The sequence below is a fragment of the Phascolarctos cinereus genome, unplaced genomic scaffold (assembly GCF_003287225.1).
Source record: "Phascolarctos cinereus isolate Bilbo 61053 unplaced genomic scaffold, phaCin_HiC Scaffold_726;HRSCAF=1367, whole genome shotgun sequence".
In the NCBI taxonomy this organism is placed as follows: Eukaryota; Metazoa; Chordata; class Mammalia; order Diprotodontia; family Phascolarctidae; genus Phascolarctos; species Phascolarctos cinereus.
The window spans coordinates 116,127,337-116,141,288 of record NW_027556098.1 but is presented as its reverse complement, the minus strand read 5'-3'; the positions used below and the strand labels follow the sequence as shown (position 1 = coordinate 116,141,288).

The 13,952-nt window shown below is 37.8% G+C and overlaps 1 protein-coding gene across 1 annotated transcript in view; it reads left to right on the top strand.

The window, feature by feature from the left end:
* Window positions 1-13,952, top strand: part of HACD2 (3-hydroxyacyl-CoA dehydratase 2) — a 95,947-nt gene that overhangs the window by 3,750 nt on the left and 78,245 nt on the right. Inside the window, exon 2 of the mRNA XM_020985978.2 lies at window positions 7,138-7,255. Within this exon, the coding sequence (XP_020841637.1) occupies window positions 7,138-7,255 (118 nt within the window). The remainder of the gene's footprint in view (window positions 1-7,137; window positions 7,256-13,952) is intronic.

The following is a 13,952-nucleotide window of genomic DNA, read 5'->3' as shown; positions in this document are numbered from 1 at the left end:
GAAGAGGCTTTTTGATCTATTCTCTTGGGCCTGGTTTGGCTATTACAATTACTCAGCAGTCTGTGTGTTCTTTTTGTTTACAGGCTTGTAGTTCCTGGTTTTATTGTTCTTCTGGTCCTGCTTAACTTCAGTCTGGATAAGTTCATAAAGACTATTTCTCTGAATTCCTCATATCAGTCGTTTCTCAGGGCACAATTTTTCATTTAATTCTCCTACCACAGTTTATTTGGCCATTCCCCATTTTAGGCTTTGAGTGAGGACTTGACCGGCTGTCCTAGGAACATAGGTTATTCATATGGCATACCTGACAGCGGCTCAGCAGGGTCAAAACTACTACTGTGCGGTAACCACCGAGCAGCAGAGTTCCACAAGCTCTGGTTTGCAACAAGACTACAGAGCTTAGGAACCTTTTCCTCCTTCCCACAACTGCAGCCCCAGTAACCCCGGCAGAGACTTCCCCATCTTCGAACATTCATGCCACTGTGTCTGTAAGCCATCACTGAGGTCTTTTTTGTGTGTGGCTTTTTTAATCTCATTGCTTCTCAATAAAGCTACAGCTGTCTCTCCAGGATACCTCTTAGTGAGAGCGCCCTAAGGAGCTTGTATTGAGAATCATCTTGCCAAGGAGCTCTAGCCCAGTGGGAACCAGCCTTTCTTTTCCTCTCTCTTCTAAATATGCAGGTTTCCTTCTGAGCCTACATCACAGGCATTGGTGGGGAACAGTTATCTCATTCTTTGTGTCTATAACAGTATCAGTCTGCAGCCCACTGATCTATATGGGGTCAAGAAGGAAGGCAGGAGAGTCCGGAGCAGGTTACTAGAGGCAGAGAACACTGATGGAGGATTCATCCTATGAGAATGGAGTTTTGAGCCTTGGGCCTTGACAGGAAAGGACATTGCTGGAGAAGGCACCTCACAGAGTAACCAGTGTGAATACAGCTTCCTCACAGAACTTTGAGGGGGCATCTGAGTGGTATATCGTTTAGGATTTGGGGTCATGTTTTACCAAGAAAATAGAATGTTTTCCAAGAGCTCCTGCTGCTTTCCATCTCAAAAGCCCTTGTCACCGTTCTCCACTCCCTTCTCCTTGACTCCAGTCTTTGTTGAAGAGGTGGCCCTTCTGCTATTTGTTCTCTCAATCCTATTACCTCTAAGCTCCTTGGGCAGATTGCTCCACCATCTCTTCCCTCCTCTTCCCCTGTCTTTAGTCTCTCTTCTTCTGATAGTTCCTTCCCTGCTACCTCTTAACTGCCAGATATCTTCCATCTAAAAACAAATAAAAATATTTTTCCTACAACCATCTCAAGTCATTGTCCTTTATCTCTCTTCCCTTTTACAGCCAAACCCCTAGAAAAAAACTATCTGTTTGGTTGCTCCTATATCCCTTCGACTTTGTTGTTGTTTTCAGTCATGTCCTACTCTTTGTGACCTCATTTGAGGTTTCCTTGGTAGAGATATTGGAGTAGTTTGCCATTTCCTTCTCCAGCTCATTTTACAGATGAGGAAACCGAGGCAAACAGCACTGAATGACTTGCCCAGGGTTCCACAGTTAGGAAATGTCTGAGGCCAATTTTGAACTTAGGTCTGTCTTCCTGACTCTAGCGCAGCACTCTCTCCACGAGCCACCTAGCTGCCCCTCCACTTCCCCCTTTTCAGTCTTTTACAGTTTGGCTTCCAACCTCATCCCTCAATGGGAATTGCTTTCTTCAGAGTTGCTGGGGATCTCATAATTGCCAGATCTAATGACTTCTCAATCCTCATCTTTCTTGATCTTTCTGAAGCATTTGACACTTTATCACCCTTTCCTCCTGAATACTCTTTATCCTCTAAATTTTTTTTTTACTACTAGTCTTAGTTCTCTGCCCACTTCTCTTTCCTCTTGCCAAAGGAGGAGGGTGAATTGCACTAATGTAAGGATTTTAAAAAATTTAACTATTTGTGGCCAAAAGTCTGCCTCCTGCAAACCATGCTAGATGGTTTGCAAAGAGGCAACATAGCTGAATGAAATGAACCCTGACTTTGGATCTGAAAGGCCTAGCTTCAAGTTCTGAGTTCTGTCACTTATTATCTGTTTAATTCTGGGACACTTAACCTCTCTAGGCCTTAGTTTTCTCATCTGTAAATAATATTTATATCCTTTACTAACAGGGTTGTTGTGAGAATCAAATAAGATAGAATATGGGAAATAGTTTTTTTTTAAACCTGTATAAATGTAAAATTTTTTTTTTATTAAGCTAGATTTCTGGGGTGTCCATGACTTAATCTAGATTTGCCCTGGAGACGAATAGGAAATGGCATTTGATGCCTGTGGTAGGTTCCGTACAAGTCATGCTGTTTGGTCTGGCCAAACATTATAGACTTGACCAAGTCACAGAATACTAGAATTAACTCAATTCAAGAGTTAGAAGGCACCTCAGTGCTATTTAAGGAATTCCCACTATAACATCTGACAAGTGGTCAACCAACCAGAATCAGGAGATTTGGGTTTAAATCCCTCTTCTGACGCCTACCATTTGTGCCTCTTTGGATAAGTCACTTAATTCCTTAGGCTTCCATTCCCTCATGTGTAAAAAGAGGGGATTAGACTAGTTGGCTTATAATGAGGTCTGTTACAACTCGGAATCCATGATTTTGTGACATCTCCAGTCTACCCCCTATGTTCCAAGACAGCCATTCTACTTTGGGACAGTGAATTCCTTGATTGGATATATTATCTCAGTTTAGTCCCAGAAGAATCAGGAGATGATGTGGATTCAGACCTGTTATTTCCACCTGGGGTTTGTGCAGATGTTCCTGGAGTTCAGAAATATCAGGGATTGAGACATCATCAGGATAGATATTGGTGCTACTACAGTAAGGAAAGGATGTATTCCATTAACATGTTAGATATCATACTGTTAAATAAAACATAGGAGAAAGCAGTGTTGCACTGCTGGTTAACATTTTACGTATTTTTAAAAATTAACTAATTTCTTTTTAGTTTTCAACATCCACTTTTATAAGATTTTGAGTTCTAAATTTTTCTTCCCTCCCCCCTCCCCAAGGCAGCATGCAGTCTGATATAGGTTGTACATGTACCATCATATTAGACATATTTCCACATTAGTTATGTTGTAAAAGAAGAATCAGAGCAAAAGGGAGAAACCACAAGAAAGAAAAACAACAAAGAAAGAGAAAATAGTATGATGCAGTCTGCATTCAGACTCCATAGTTCTTTCTCTGCAGGTGGATAGCATTTTCCATCATGAATCTTTTGGAATTGTCTTAGAATATTGCATTTCTCAGGAGAGCTAAGTCTAACAAAGTCAGCCATTGCACAGTGTGGTTGTTACCGTGTACAACGCTTTTCTGTTTCTGCTCACTTCACTCAGCATCAGACCATACAAGTCTTTCCAGGTTTTTCGGAAATTTGCCTGCTCATCATTTCTTGTAGCACAATAGTATTCCATTGCTTTCATATACGACAACTTGTTCGGCTATTCCTCAATTGATGAGCATCCCCTCAATTTCCAATTCTTTGCCACCACAAAAAGGGCTGCTATAAGTATTTTTGTACATGTGGGTCCTTTTCTCTTTTTAATGATCTCTTTGGGTTATAGACCTAATAGCGGTATTGCTGAATCAAGGGGTATGCACGGTTTTATAGCCCTTTGGGCATAAGATATAAAACATTTTTTATATTAATTTATTTTGATTTATCAACAATCACTTCCATATGCTTTTGAGTTTAAAATTTTTCTCCCCCTTCCTCCCCACCACCCTCCTCAAGATGGCACACAATCTGATATAGGCTATACATATATATTCCTATTAAACATGTTTTCATATTAGTGAAGATCTTATATTTTAAACAATACAGTCAGTAACTATTCAACAAAAGCAAAGTGACATGATGCAGTGGAAAGTAGGTTAGACCAGAACTACGTTCAAGTCTCAGCTTTGTCAGTTGCTTTATAACCTTGGGCAAGTCACTTTAGTCCTTAGTTTCTTCATCTGTCAAATGAGGGAGGACATTGGACTAGATAACATTTCAGGTTCTCTTCTAGTTCTGAAATTCTATTAATTGAGTCTGCTTTTAAGAGCAGAAATTATTTTTCACATCTGTTCTAGCTAACATTTAAGGTAGATACTTAATAGTACCAGTAGGATGAATGATGGTGAAAATTACAATAATTACCATTAAATTGCTAGTAAGCATTCTAAGCACTATTGTTCCGTGGTCTCACAGCATTACAATACACACTTCACGTAATAGCTTTATTCCAGAATGTTAAAGTAATATTACATGCTTTTAAAAGGATTTTACTGTACCTTTAAATAAGGTCTGTGAGATCTTTAAATACAGAGGAATGTGTTACATTAAATTACACCTTTGAAGACTAATTGTGTATTTTACCTGTTGGTAAATTAGTTATTTATTAGCTTCTATACTAGATTTTGGGAATGACATACAAGGGATCAATTTTGATGATAATGCTTTCTTAGAGTCCTTACCTCAAAGAAGCTTAAAGCAATTTACAACTTTAATTTTCTCAATATCACTGTGACAAATAAGGGATAAATATGCTCATTTTAGCCAACTTTCCTCATCTACATTGGGGCATTAAGTGAAATTCCTGAGGAGATTCAATTAACTGATAGCAGTGGAAATAAATTTGGAGTCATTGTTCATTATGGATTCTTTGTACACCAATTCCCTTCTACACAAGACCCCAGATCCTAAAAATAAGTCAGAGATAAAATCCAGTGTCAGCAAGAGTTTGGAGAAACAGGCACGCTATGATACATTGTTGGTGGAGCTGTAGATTGTAGAAAACATTTTGGAGAGCAATATTGAAACAATAAGAAAGCATACTTTTCAACTTGGTAATTCCCTTGTTAAAACTATCCCAAATACATCATTTAAAAAGGCATTATAAAAAAATTTCATAGCTGCTGTTTTTGTAACATCAAAAAACTCAAGGCAACCTCTGTTTCCAACAAGTAGAAGGTGACCAAAAATACTGTATCATATTATATTAATAAATTAATATAAGTAATATTCTGGTCAGTCAGTAAGTATTTATTAAGCACTTGCTATGTGCCAGGCACTGTGCTAAGCACTGGTGATACAAAGTATGGCAAAAGATAGTCCCAGCCCTCAAGGAGTTCACAGTCTAATAGTGACAGAAAAACTGAGAACTGACCTATGGCAGAAGCTATAGAAAAGCCTATGCAGGATAAGGTAGAAAATAATCAACATAATCAGAACTGTATACACATTGGCTACAATTATATGTAAGAAAAGAAAGAAGAAAGAAAAATGAAACCAAAGATGAGTGTTTCATGTGGACTTGGGAAAAGGACAAAGGAAATGCACATACGTACATACATACATACATACATGCAAATATATCTATATACACAATGTATATGTATGTATATTTATGTGCATACATAGATAGGTATGTGTCAATAATGGAATATGATATAAAACAAATATGTAGTGTATAAAATGTATGGTATAAAAATATGTATATGTACATATATACATGTATGTTTGTTTTATTTTTCATTCTTCCTTATTAAAATCTGGAAGACCAGGATGGGATTTTGCCCTACATTTTGTGTGTTGTTGGTTTACAGTTGGGTTCACAATTTAAAAAATTTTTTTTTAAAAAGTCGTTCAGGTACCGTAAAACCTTGACTGTCTTGAGCCCTTAAGAACATCCGTGTTCTAGATAACTGAGGTTTTTATGCATTTAAGTACCAACATATTTTTTATTTTAGCTATATTTGAACAAAAAAAGTATTGTCTTTTGTTTATATACTACACTCCTTTATTGAGATACACTTCTCTCCCCTATTGAACCCTGCCTTGTAACAAAGTAAAACCAGTTAAGCAAAATGCTTATAGATCATGAAATCTGATAGCATAATCTTTACTGGAAATTTTTCTACCGAGAGGAGTATATTTTAACCCTTTTTATGTAGGTCTCTCTAAAACATATACTTCCTTGCTTCCTTAGACAAGGTGATTTTAAGAGTGATTTATCAGTCAAGTCTGATTTTAAAGTAGACTATACCTTTTGTGTCTGTTCTACAAAGCATTTATTTTTTAAATCAAATTTTATTATTTTTAGTTATCAAGTTTTTTCTCCTATCTCACTTTTTCCAACTTCACTGCAAGGGATGGGGGTGGGGGCGGGAGCGCACCGGTGGTGGATAAAAAACCGTTGTAACAAATGTACACGATTGACCAAAATAAATTCTCCTGTTGGCCATGCCCAAAAACATGTCTCCTTCTGCAGTCTTCCTCACGTTTCTGTTGGTGGGGGTAGCATGCTTCATCATCAGTTCTCCAGAATCATGGTTGATCATTTTATTGACCAGCATTCCTAAGTCTTTTAGAATTGTTCATGTTTGCGATGTGGTTGCTATAGTATAAATTACTCTTCTAGTTTTGCTCCCTTCCTTCTGCATCGGTTCATACAAGTCTTCCCAGGTTTCTCCGAAACTCTTTCTTCATTTCTTACAGCACAATAATATTCCATTACCTTCAGATGCCAAAGTTTGTTTTCATGTTTTTTTTTAAAGTTTTTTTTAAAGTAATATCTTTTCTTGCTGTCAGTTGTCAATTTTTATTGTTGTCAGTGTGTCTTTCTTAAGAAATCCCCCTTCCCTCTTCTAATTTGCTGCTTCTGCTCCTGTGCGTTTGGCTATGAGTAAAATTATTAGAATTTTTCCTAAAATAAAAATAAAATGGCCCAGAATTACAGTCTGAGAAACTTTCCAGTGAGTAAAATGCATGAAGTTTAATTGCATAGTCATTGTGTTCAATTTTGCCTGCTTGGAGGCCTCTTCTGATTACTCATGTTGATTAGATATGGTTTTGGATAAGCAAGGATGTCAGTAAACCTAAGTTCCAGATGGGTGAAATATTGCTGGGTACGCTGTTGTGTAATTCACACAGCATTCTGCTGATGTTTTCCCCGGTTATCATTGCACAATTTTTGCTGTTGTTCAGAGGAACTGTGTACCTGTGACCTCAGATAAGCCCCTCTCCCTGTCCCTCTGTAGTCCTCGTCTCTGTCCTATCTCTCTGTCACCCTCCGCTGTGCTCATGCTTTGCCTCTGTGGTGTTTTCTCTTTTTCTAGGTGGCTCGTTATTGCAGTCGGTCTGGTCAGAGCATATTTGGCCAAAGGCAGCTATCACAGCCTTTATTACTCAATTGAAAAGCCTTTGAAATTCTTCCAGACAGGAGCCCTCTTAGAGGTAGGTTATGAAATATTTCCATGTTATCGATAACCATAAGAATCTGTCTTATGAAATAAGAAACTTGCTACTAAAATAGACTCAGCCATCTTTTTTGTAAGTGTGATATTTGTCATATTCTTTGAAATTTTGCTGTTAGTTAATCCAAAATGCTGTGCCTGAACCCCCTCTTTCAGCTTTGTAAATATAAAACCCTAGTTAACTTAAGCCAAAACAACTCCTTTTTGGCTTGAAGTTTTCTGGGTATCTTTTGTTAGAAATCACAAAACATGTTATTTTAGGAATGATGTGTGTTTGAACTTTCAAAAGAAGTCCTAGGGTTAATCTTCATCTGGTCACCATGGGGGTGAAGAACTATTGCATAATTATTAAAATAATTCTCCTGCAATGAAAATCCTGCCCCATTTTCTCATTGTGCCACGGAAATGACCTTGCTTCTCAAAGGATGCATATGACAAACTCAGAGGACCAACCAGCTGAGTTTAGGAGGCCCTTCACCAGAGCCTTGGCCACCTGCATGTGGACATGGAGGTGGCCCTCTCTGTTAGTAGAACTGGGACCCCAAACTGTGAAATATTAGATTTTTGAAGTAAATGAATAACTAGGTAGGGACAGGGGGAAAAGCACTAGATTTGGAGTCAGGGAGACCTGAGTTCAAATCCTGCTTCAGACACTTAACTAGCCATGTGACTATAGGCAAGTGACTTAACTTCTCTCACCTTTTAGTTTCCTCATTTCTAAAATGGGGATAATAACAGCATGATACAGAATGCAGGATTGTGAGGATAGAATTATATAAAATATGTAAGCTACTTTGCAAATCTTTAAACACTATATAAATGTTAGCTATTCTAGCTATTAATGATAATGATTCCAATAATTAATAAATCCTCCAGAAAATCCCTATTCTCATACCTTATCATAGTGTGAGTGTGACTATAGAGTCTCAAAAATTATGCCAGTGAAGCAACTGTTTCAACAGGTTCTTCCACAGTAGAATAGTTTCAAGTATGATCCCAACATCAGACTACATCTACTTTATTAGGATGAACCCAACTAAAAATAGATAGCTTTGTCACCAAAAGACTGCACTAGAGATCAAGTCTTAGGCCATGGCAACTCAAGAAAAGGATATTTTGATATTTTGTTGAATCTGTGATCTCTCTGGTATGGGTACATCAGAGGGTAGATAGATATAGATAGGATATAGATAGTTACTTGTCAGCTTTGCCAGCCTCATCGTCCTGGCAGTTCTTGTCCATGTGCTAAATAATGTGTTTACCATAGTTCACACTGACTTCCATATCTCTTAGGAGATATGACACTCTTCTTGTACAGTCTTGGACTAACTGGGGGACCTTACTGGTTCTCTGATCATCTTGATCATTGTTCCATCTCAGGGGTGGGAAACCTGTGGCCTTCTAGGTCCTTAGGTGTGGCCTTTTGACTGAGTCCAAGTTTTACAAAACAGATCCTTTTATTAAGGGGATTTGTAGGGCAGCTAGGTGATACAGTGGATAGAGCATTGGCCCTGGAGTCAGAAGGACCTGAGTTCAAATCCAGCCTCCAACACATAACACTTAACTAGCTGTGTGACTCTGGGCAAGTCACTTAACCCCATTGCCTAGCCAAAGGAAAAGGGGCATGAGGGGGAGATTTGTTCTGTGAAGTTTGGATTCAGTCAAGGGGCCGCACTTGAGGACCTAGAGGGCCACATGTGGCCTCAAGGCCAAGGTTCCCTATCCTTGTTCCATTTGGTAAACTTTTAAATTGTTTACTGAGATGTTTGTGGGAGAGCTAGGGTCCTTGAAGACCTTTCATGTTGCCATCTTAACTAGAAATTATGATCTATGTGTGTCATCTGGGAAATAAACACTCTTCATCCACTTGGTTTTTCTTAGGTGAATTGCTAGGCTGATTCCTTTCAAGTGGTAATGGATTTTGTTGAGGAGGCCCTATAATATTCTTGGATTTGAGACAATCATTAACAATATCATTTCCACACAAGAACAACCCAAGCATCTCATCATCTATAAGGATTCCCTCTTTCATTTGGACCCTTTATAAAACATCTTCCATGACAGTGGTGAATACCTTTGGTATCTCTTTGTTCTGTGCCTTGTTTGATATTGCTAATTGGAAACTCATATAACTGGGTACATTATAAATTCATATTATCCAGTTTCCTGCAGTATGGCAATCCTCTTATCCTTCGTAATTGGTTCCTTATCTCACTTCTTACAGAAGCTATTATTCCAAACTTTATTTTCTTTTCTCAAGCCTCCCACATCTTTCTCACCTCCCTCCTTCCTCTCAGCTGAGGCCCTCTCCTCTTAACTTCACCATGAAAATTGAGACTATTTGGTATGAGATCCCTTCTTTTCACCTCAAGACCCCCTTAAAATAATCCTCTACTTTTTCTTCCTTTTGCTTTGACAATGAGGTGGCTTTTTTTTTACTAAGACCCACTCGTCCTTCTACATGCACCCTTCATCCCTTTCCCTCCTGTCTTCTCTAGCAGATTGCAACCTCAGTCAGTCTCTCTTTCTCTTTAATCTTTGTTATCTTCTTAATGGTTTCTTCTGTACTGCCTTCAAATGTGTTTTGTGTTTAAGTTTTCCCCATCCTTAAAAAACTTTCACTACATTATACCATCCCTTCAGGCTATTATTCTATAGTTCACCTTTCCCCAAACTCTTAGACAAAGCTGTCTGCACCTTCTCATCTCTTATTTCACTTCTCACCCCTTTGCAATCTGGCTTCCGAGGACGTCACTCCACTGACACTGATCTCTTCAAAGTTAGCAAGTGATGTTTTATTTGGCAGATTTGATGGCCTTTTCTTGGTCCTCATCCTGCTAAACCTATCTTCTGCATTTGACATTGCTTCTCACTCTCTTTTTGTTTTGTTTTGCTTGTTTGTTTGTTTGCTTTTTGGCTAGGCAGTGGGGTTAAGTGACTTGCCCAGGGTCACACAGCTGGTAAGTATCAAGTGTCTGAGGGCAGATTTGAACTCAGGTCCTCCTGACTCCAAGGCCCGAGATCTATCTACTGCGCCATGTAGTTGCCCCTTTCACTCTCTTTTCTTGAATTTTTTAGACACTACTTTCTCTTAGTTCTTTTACCTGCCTAACCATTCTTTTCTCCAGTGTCCTTTGCTGGCTCATCATCCAGATGATGCTTATACTGACTATGAGTGCCGCCCAGGATTTTGTACTAGATTGAAAATTCTTTCAAATGATATGACTAGTGTTATTGGATGCATTTTTATGTTCCCTTTTCTTAGTTTAAAAAAAAGGCACTCGTTAAACCCTACATTAAGCTACTTTTTATTTTTATGTTCCCAGATCCTTGTTTTTCTAGCTGCATAACCATAGGCAAGTCACTTAACATCTCTGTGCTTTTGTTTCCTCAGCTTAAAATGGGAATAGTAATAACTGTAGCACCTACCTCATAGAGCTATTTTTTAAAAATTTGTTTGTTTGTTTGTTTTTGGCAAGGCAGTTGGGGTTAAGTGACTTGCCCAGGGTCACACAGCTAGTTATGTTGTGTGTCTGAGACCAGATTTGAACTCAGGTCTTCCTGACTCCAGGGCTGGTGCTCTATCCACTGTGCCACCTAGCTGCCCTCCCCACCGAGCTATTTCATAGCTGAATTGAGAAATCTGTATATCAAGTGCTTTGCAGACTTTTTAAATTGTAAAATGCTATAGAAATGTCAGATGATGAGCATGGTTTTTCTGTGGGTTCAGTGACTCTAAACAACCTCTCTCGTGCCTCTAAATCCAGTTAGAGTAGACTGTTAACAGAATGATTTCAAAGCACTGTGAGGTCCTCAATCCTCTTATATTCAGTATACTGTACTTACTGATGTGAGAAAGTGAACTCTTACAGATTATAAAGACAGGTTATAAAACACAGTTTTAAACAAAAAGGGGCTTTGAATTCCTTGACTTAACCAAAACCCCCATTCCCTGAGCATTCTGATTAACCAAGTTTTTATTGTTTGTTTGTTCTTAAAAGATATATTTTAATTATAGCTGTCAAAAGCTTTGAGAATCACTAACTTTGCTTAACAATATAGACATTTATAGGAGGTCTCAAAATGGAGTTCAGGGAACATCATTATGAACAGGTGAATAGAGTGAATAAACAGTATTTGCAGATGGGCGGTTAGTATCATAGCAGCAATATTATAACCTCAGGTGTTTGAAATTGAACATTTTAAAAGCTTAAGATAGATATAGAGACCAGAGATTGAATAATCTGTCATAATAGTAATTCCAGTTTCTTCCTTCCCCTACATCCAAGATTCTGGGATTTCTCACCTGGCAGAGGGATAGTGCAGGACAAGCTATTCTCACAATTGACTGTAGGATAAAGAAAAGACACGTTAATAAAATATATTTAATAATAAGATGAAAATCTAGTTAAATTTACAGCACTCCCCTGAACTAGCATTCTAGTAATCCTGTCAAAAAAAGGAAAGAAAAAGAAATGGAATTAGTTTAGCGTTATCTCTTCTTTATAAAAGCCACATTGGCTCAGGGAAAGGTCCTTCACTTGTGTGGTGATGTACAAACAACAAAATCATTATGTGCTTATAAGCTTCCAATGCTGTATATGTTATGGGACCAAATTGCTCTTAAAATCCCCTGCAGCTAAGGAGCACCATTGAACACTTTGAACAGAGACATCTTTTGACTTACTTTTGGAAAACAGCAGCACAGAAGCAAGTGCGTATTAAAACATGCCCATACCTCTTTTTAAGGAATTAGTGTGGTGGTTATCTTGTGGTTTCGGTGACAACTTTCAAGTTTACTCACAGACCTAGTAATCAAGTTGCTAGCTTTTCATTGTAAGTGGAGGGGGAAATGGTTTATTTAAAATCCGTTTTGAGATATGTAAAATTCCTACTAAAAGGGAGTTCTTTGAGGTAGGACATTGCAGTGTGTTCTGTACCTTCTGGATTTTCTGCCCCTTTTAAGTGACCAAAATTATTTTTATAGAATCTTTCCATAGTAAATCCAGATTTGCTTTAGCATGGAAGTAAGGCAGTTTGGAAACAGACTTAACTAAAAAATAGTGCTTTAGAAAGATCACTAAACTTGGAATCACAGGACCCAAGTGTAACCTTAGATCTGCCACTTATTATATGTATCATTTAGGGGAAGTTACTTAATCCCTGTGCCTCTGCTTCCTGATCTGTAAGATGAGCAAGTTGAACTTCTTGTAAGATTCCTTGCCACTCTAAATTGACTATCCCATGGTCCTTCTTATGTATGGAGGGCCCGGGAGGAGGGGGGGAAGTTGGCCGGGATGGCAAGGTATGGGTGTAAGTACTGGATCATTAAAGCTTCATCACATCTCTAAAACCTTCATCACATAGCTGAAACCTCTCACTTTCCTTTACCAGACCTACTTAGGCCATTTCCTGAGACATTCATCAGATATAATTTCTGAATGTTTTCTAATGCTACAGAACTGAGCAAGAAGAATTGCCACACCTTCTCAGAAACTTGTTTTTATGATTGACTGGACTTACTTCTTTTCATCAAGCATAGGACTTGCCATAATTCTGGTTTCTGTTGAAGCAAAAGTTCAGGAGATTTAAGGTAGGAGGTCTGTATTAATAGGAACATCCTTGATTAGAATAGTAATTAATATATACTCACACATCTCTTATATATACTGTAACAATTAAAATGAAATTAGACTGAGGCACAAAGTTCCAAGCACAATTTATTAGTAAAGTGTGAATTTACCAATAAATAGGATCTCAGCTTCCCCAGCAAAGCTAAGACCCTGAATGAGGGGAATAATTCTCTTTTATAGTTCTGGGGAGTGCAGAAAATAGGAAGGCTAGCATCGTAGATGGAAGAAAATATGATTAGTTGGGATTGGAAATGAGGGCTAACAACAACCCCCTCCTTCCCTTCTGTCACTAAGAAATGTCACTGTTTGAATCCAGCTGTATCTGCAAGGACTGAGATTCTTTGGATGACAAACTAGATATAATTGAAGGAAAGCTGGGTGATGTAAAAGATACTTGACTATACTTTTTGGTGCCTGCATGCCTCCTTCGAGGGTAACAGATTTCCTTGACACAAGAATAGAACAATAATTAACAGGAGTATTGGATTTCTAAACTTAACTCATTACAGGCCAGCTGGATTCCTGAATTAAGTTCAGAGACAGAGAATCATGACTTAGACAGCTATAGGACAAAATCAATTAACTATAAATAGAATCAATTTTAAAAAGAGAATCAATGATTATTTCAATTCATATATGATGTATATATAAGGATAATATTTAATATATACATGTATCATATATGCACACACACATAAATATATAGTCCATGTACACACACCACATATATACCTACGTATGTGATATGTGTACATATGTGTATGATGTGTAAAATGTATTTTAATGATGTGTAAAATGTATATGTTGTATAAAATGAAGTTGAACTAGATGACTATATTTTTATGATGTGTGTGTACATGTATATTGCAGTGATAGGATAGATTGAAAGAGTGGTCAGAATGATGTTTAAAGACATTATAAGGCAATAAAGGGTAAAACTTTCTTTTTGTGAAAAATAACTTTTCTTCTGAATAACTTAAACAGTCCTCCACCCCACCCCCAGTAAAGATTTCCTTCATCTTTTTCCACACATCATTTTTTCCA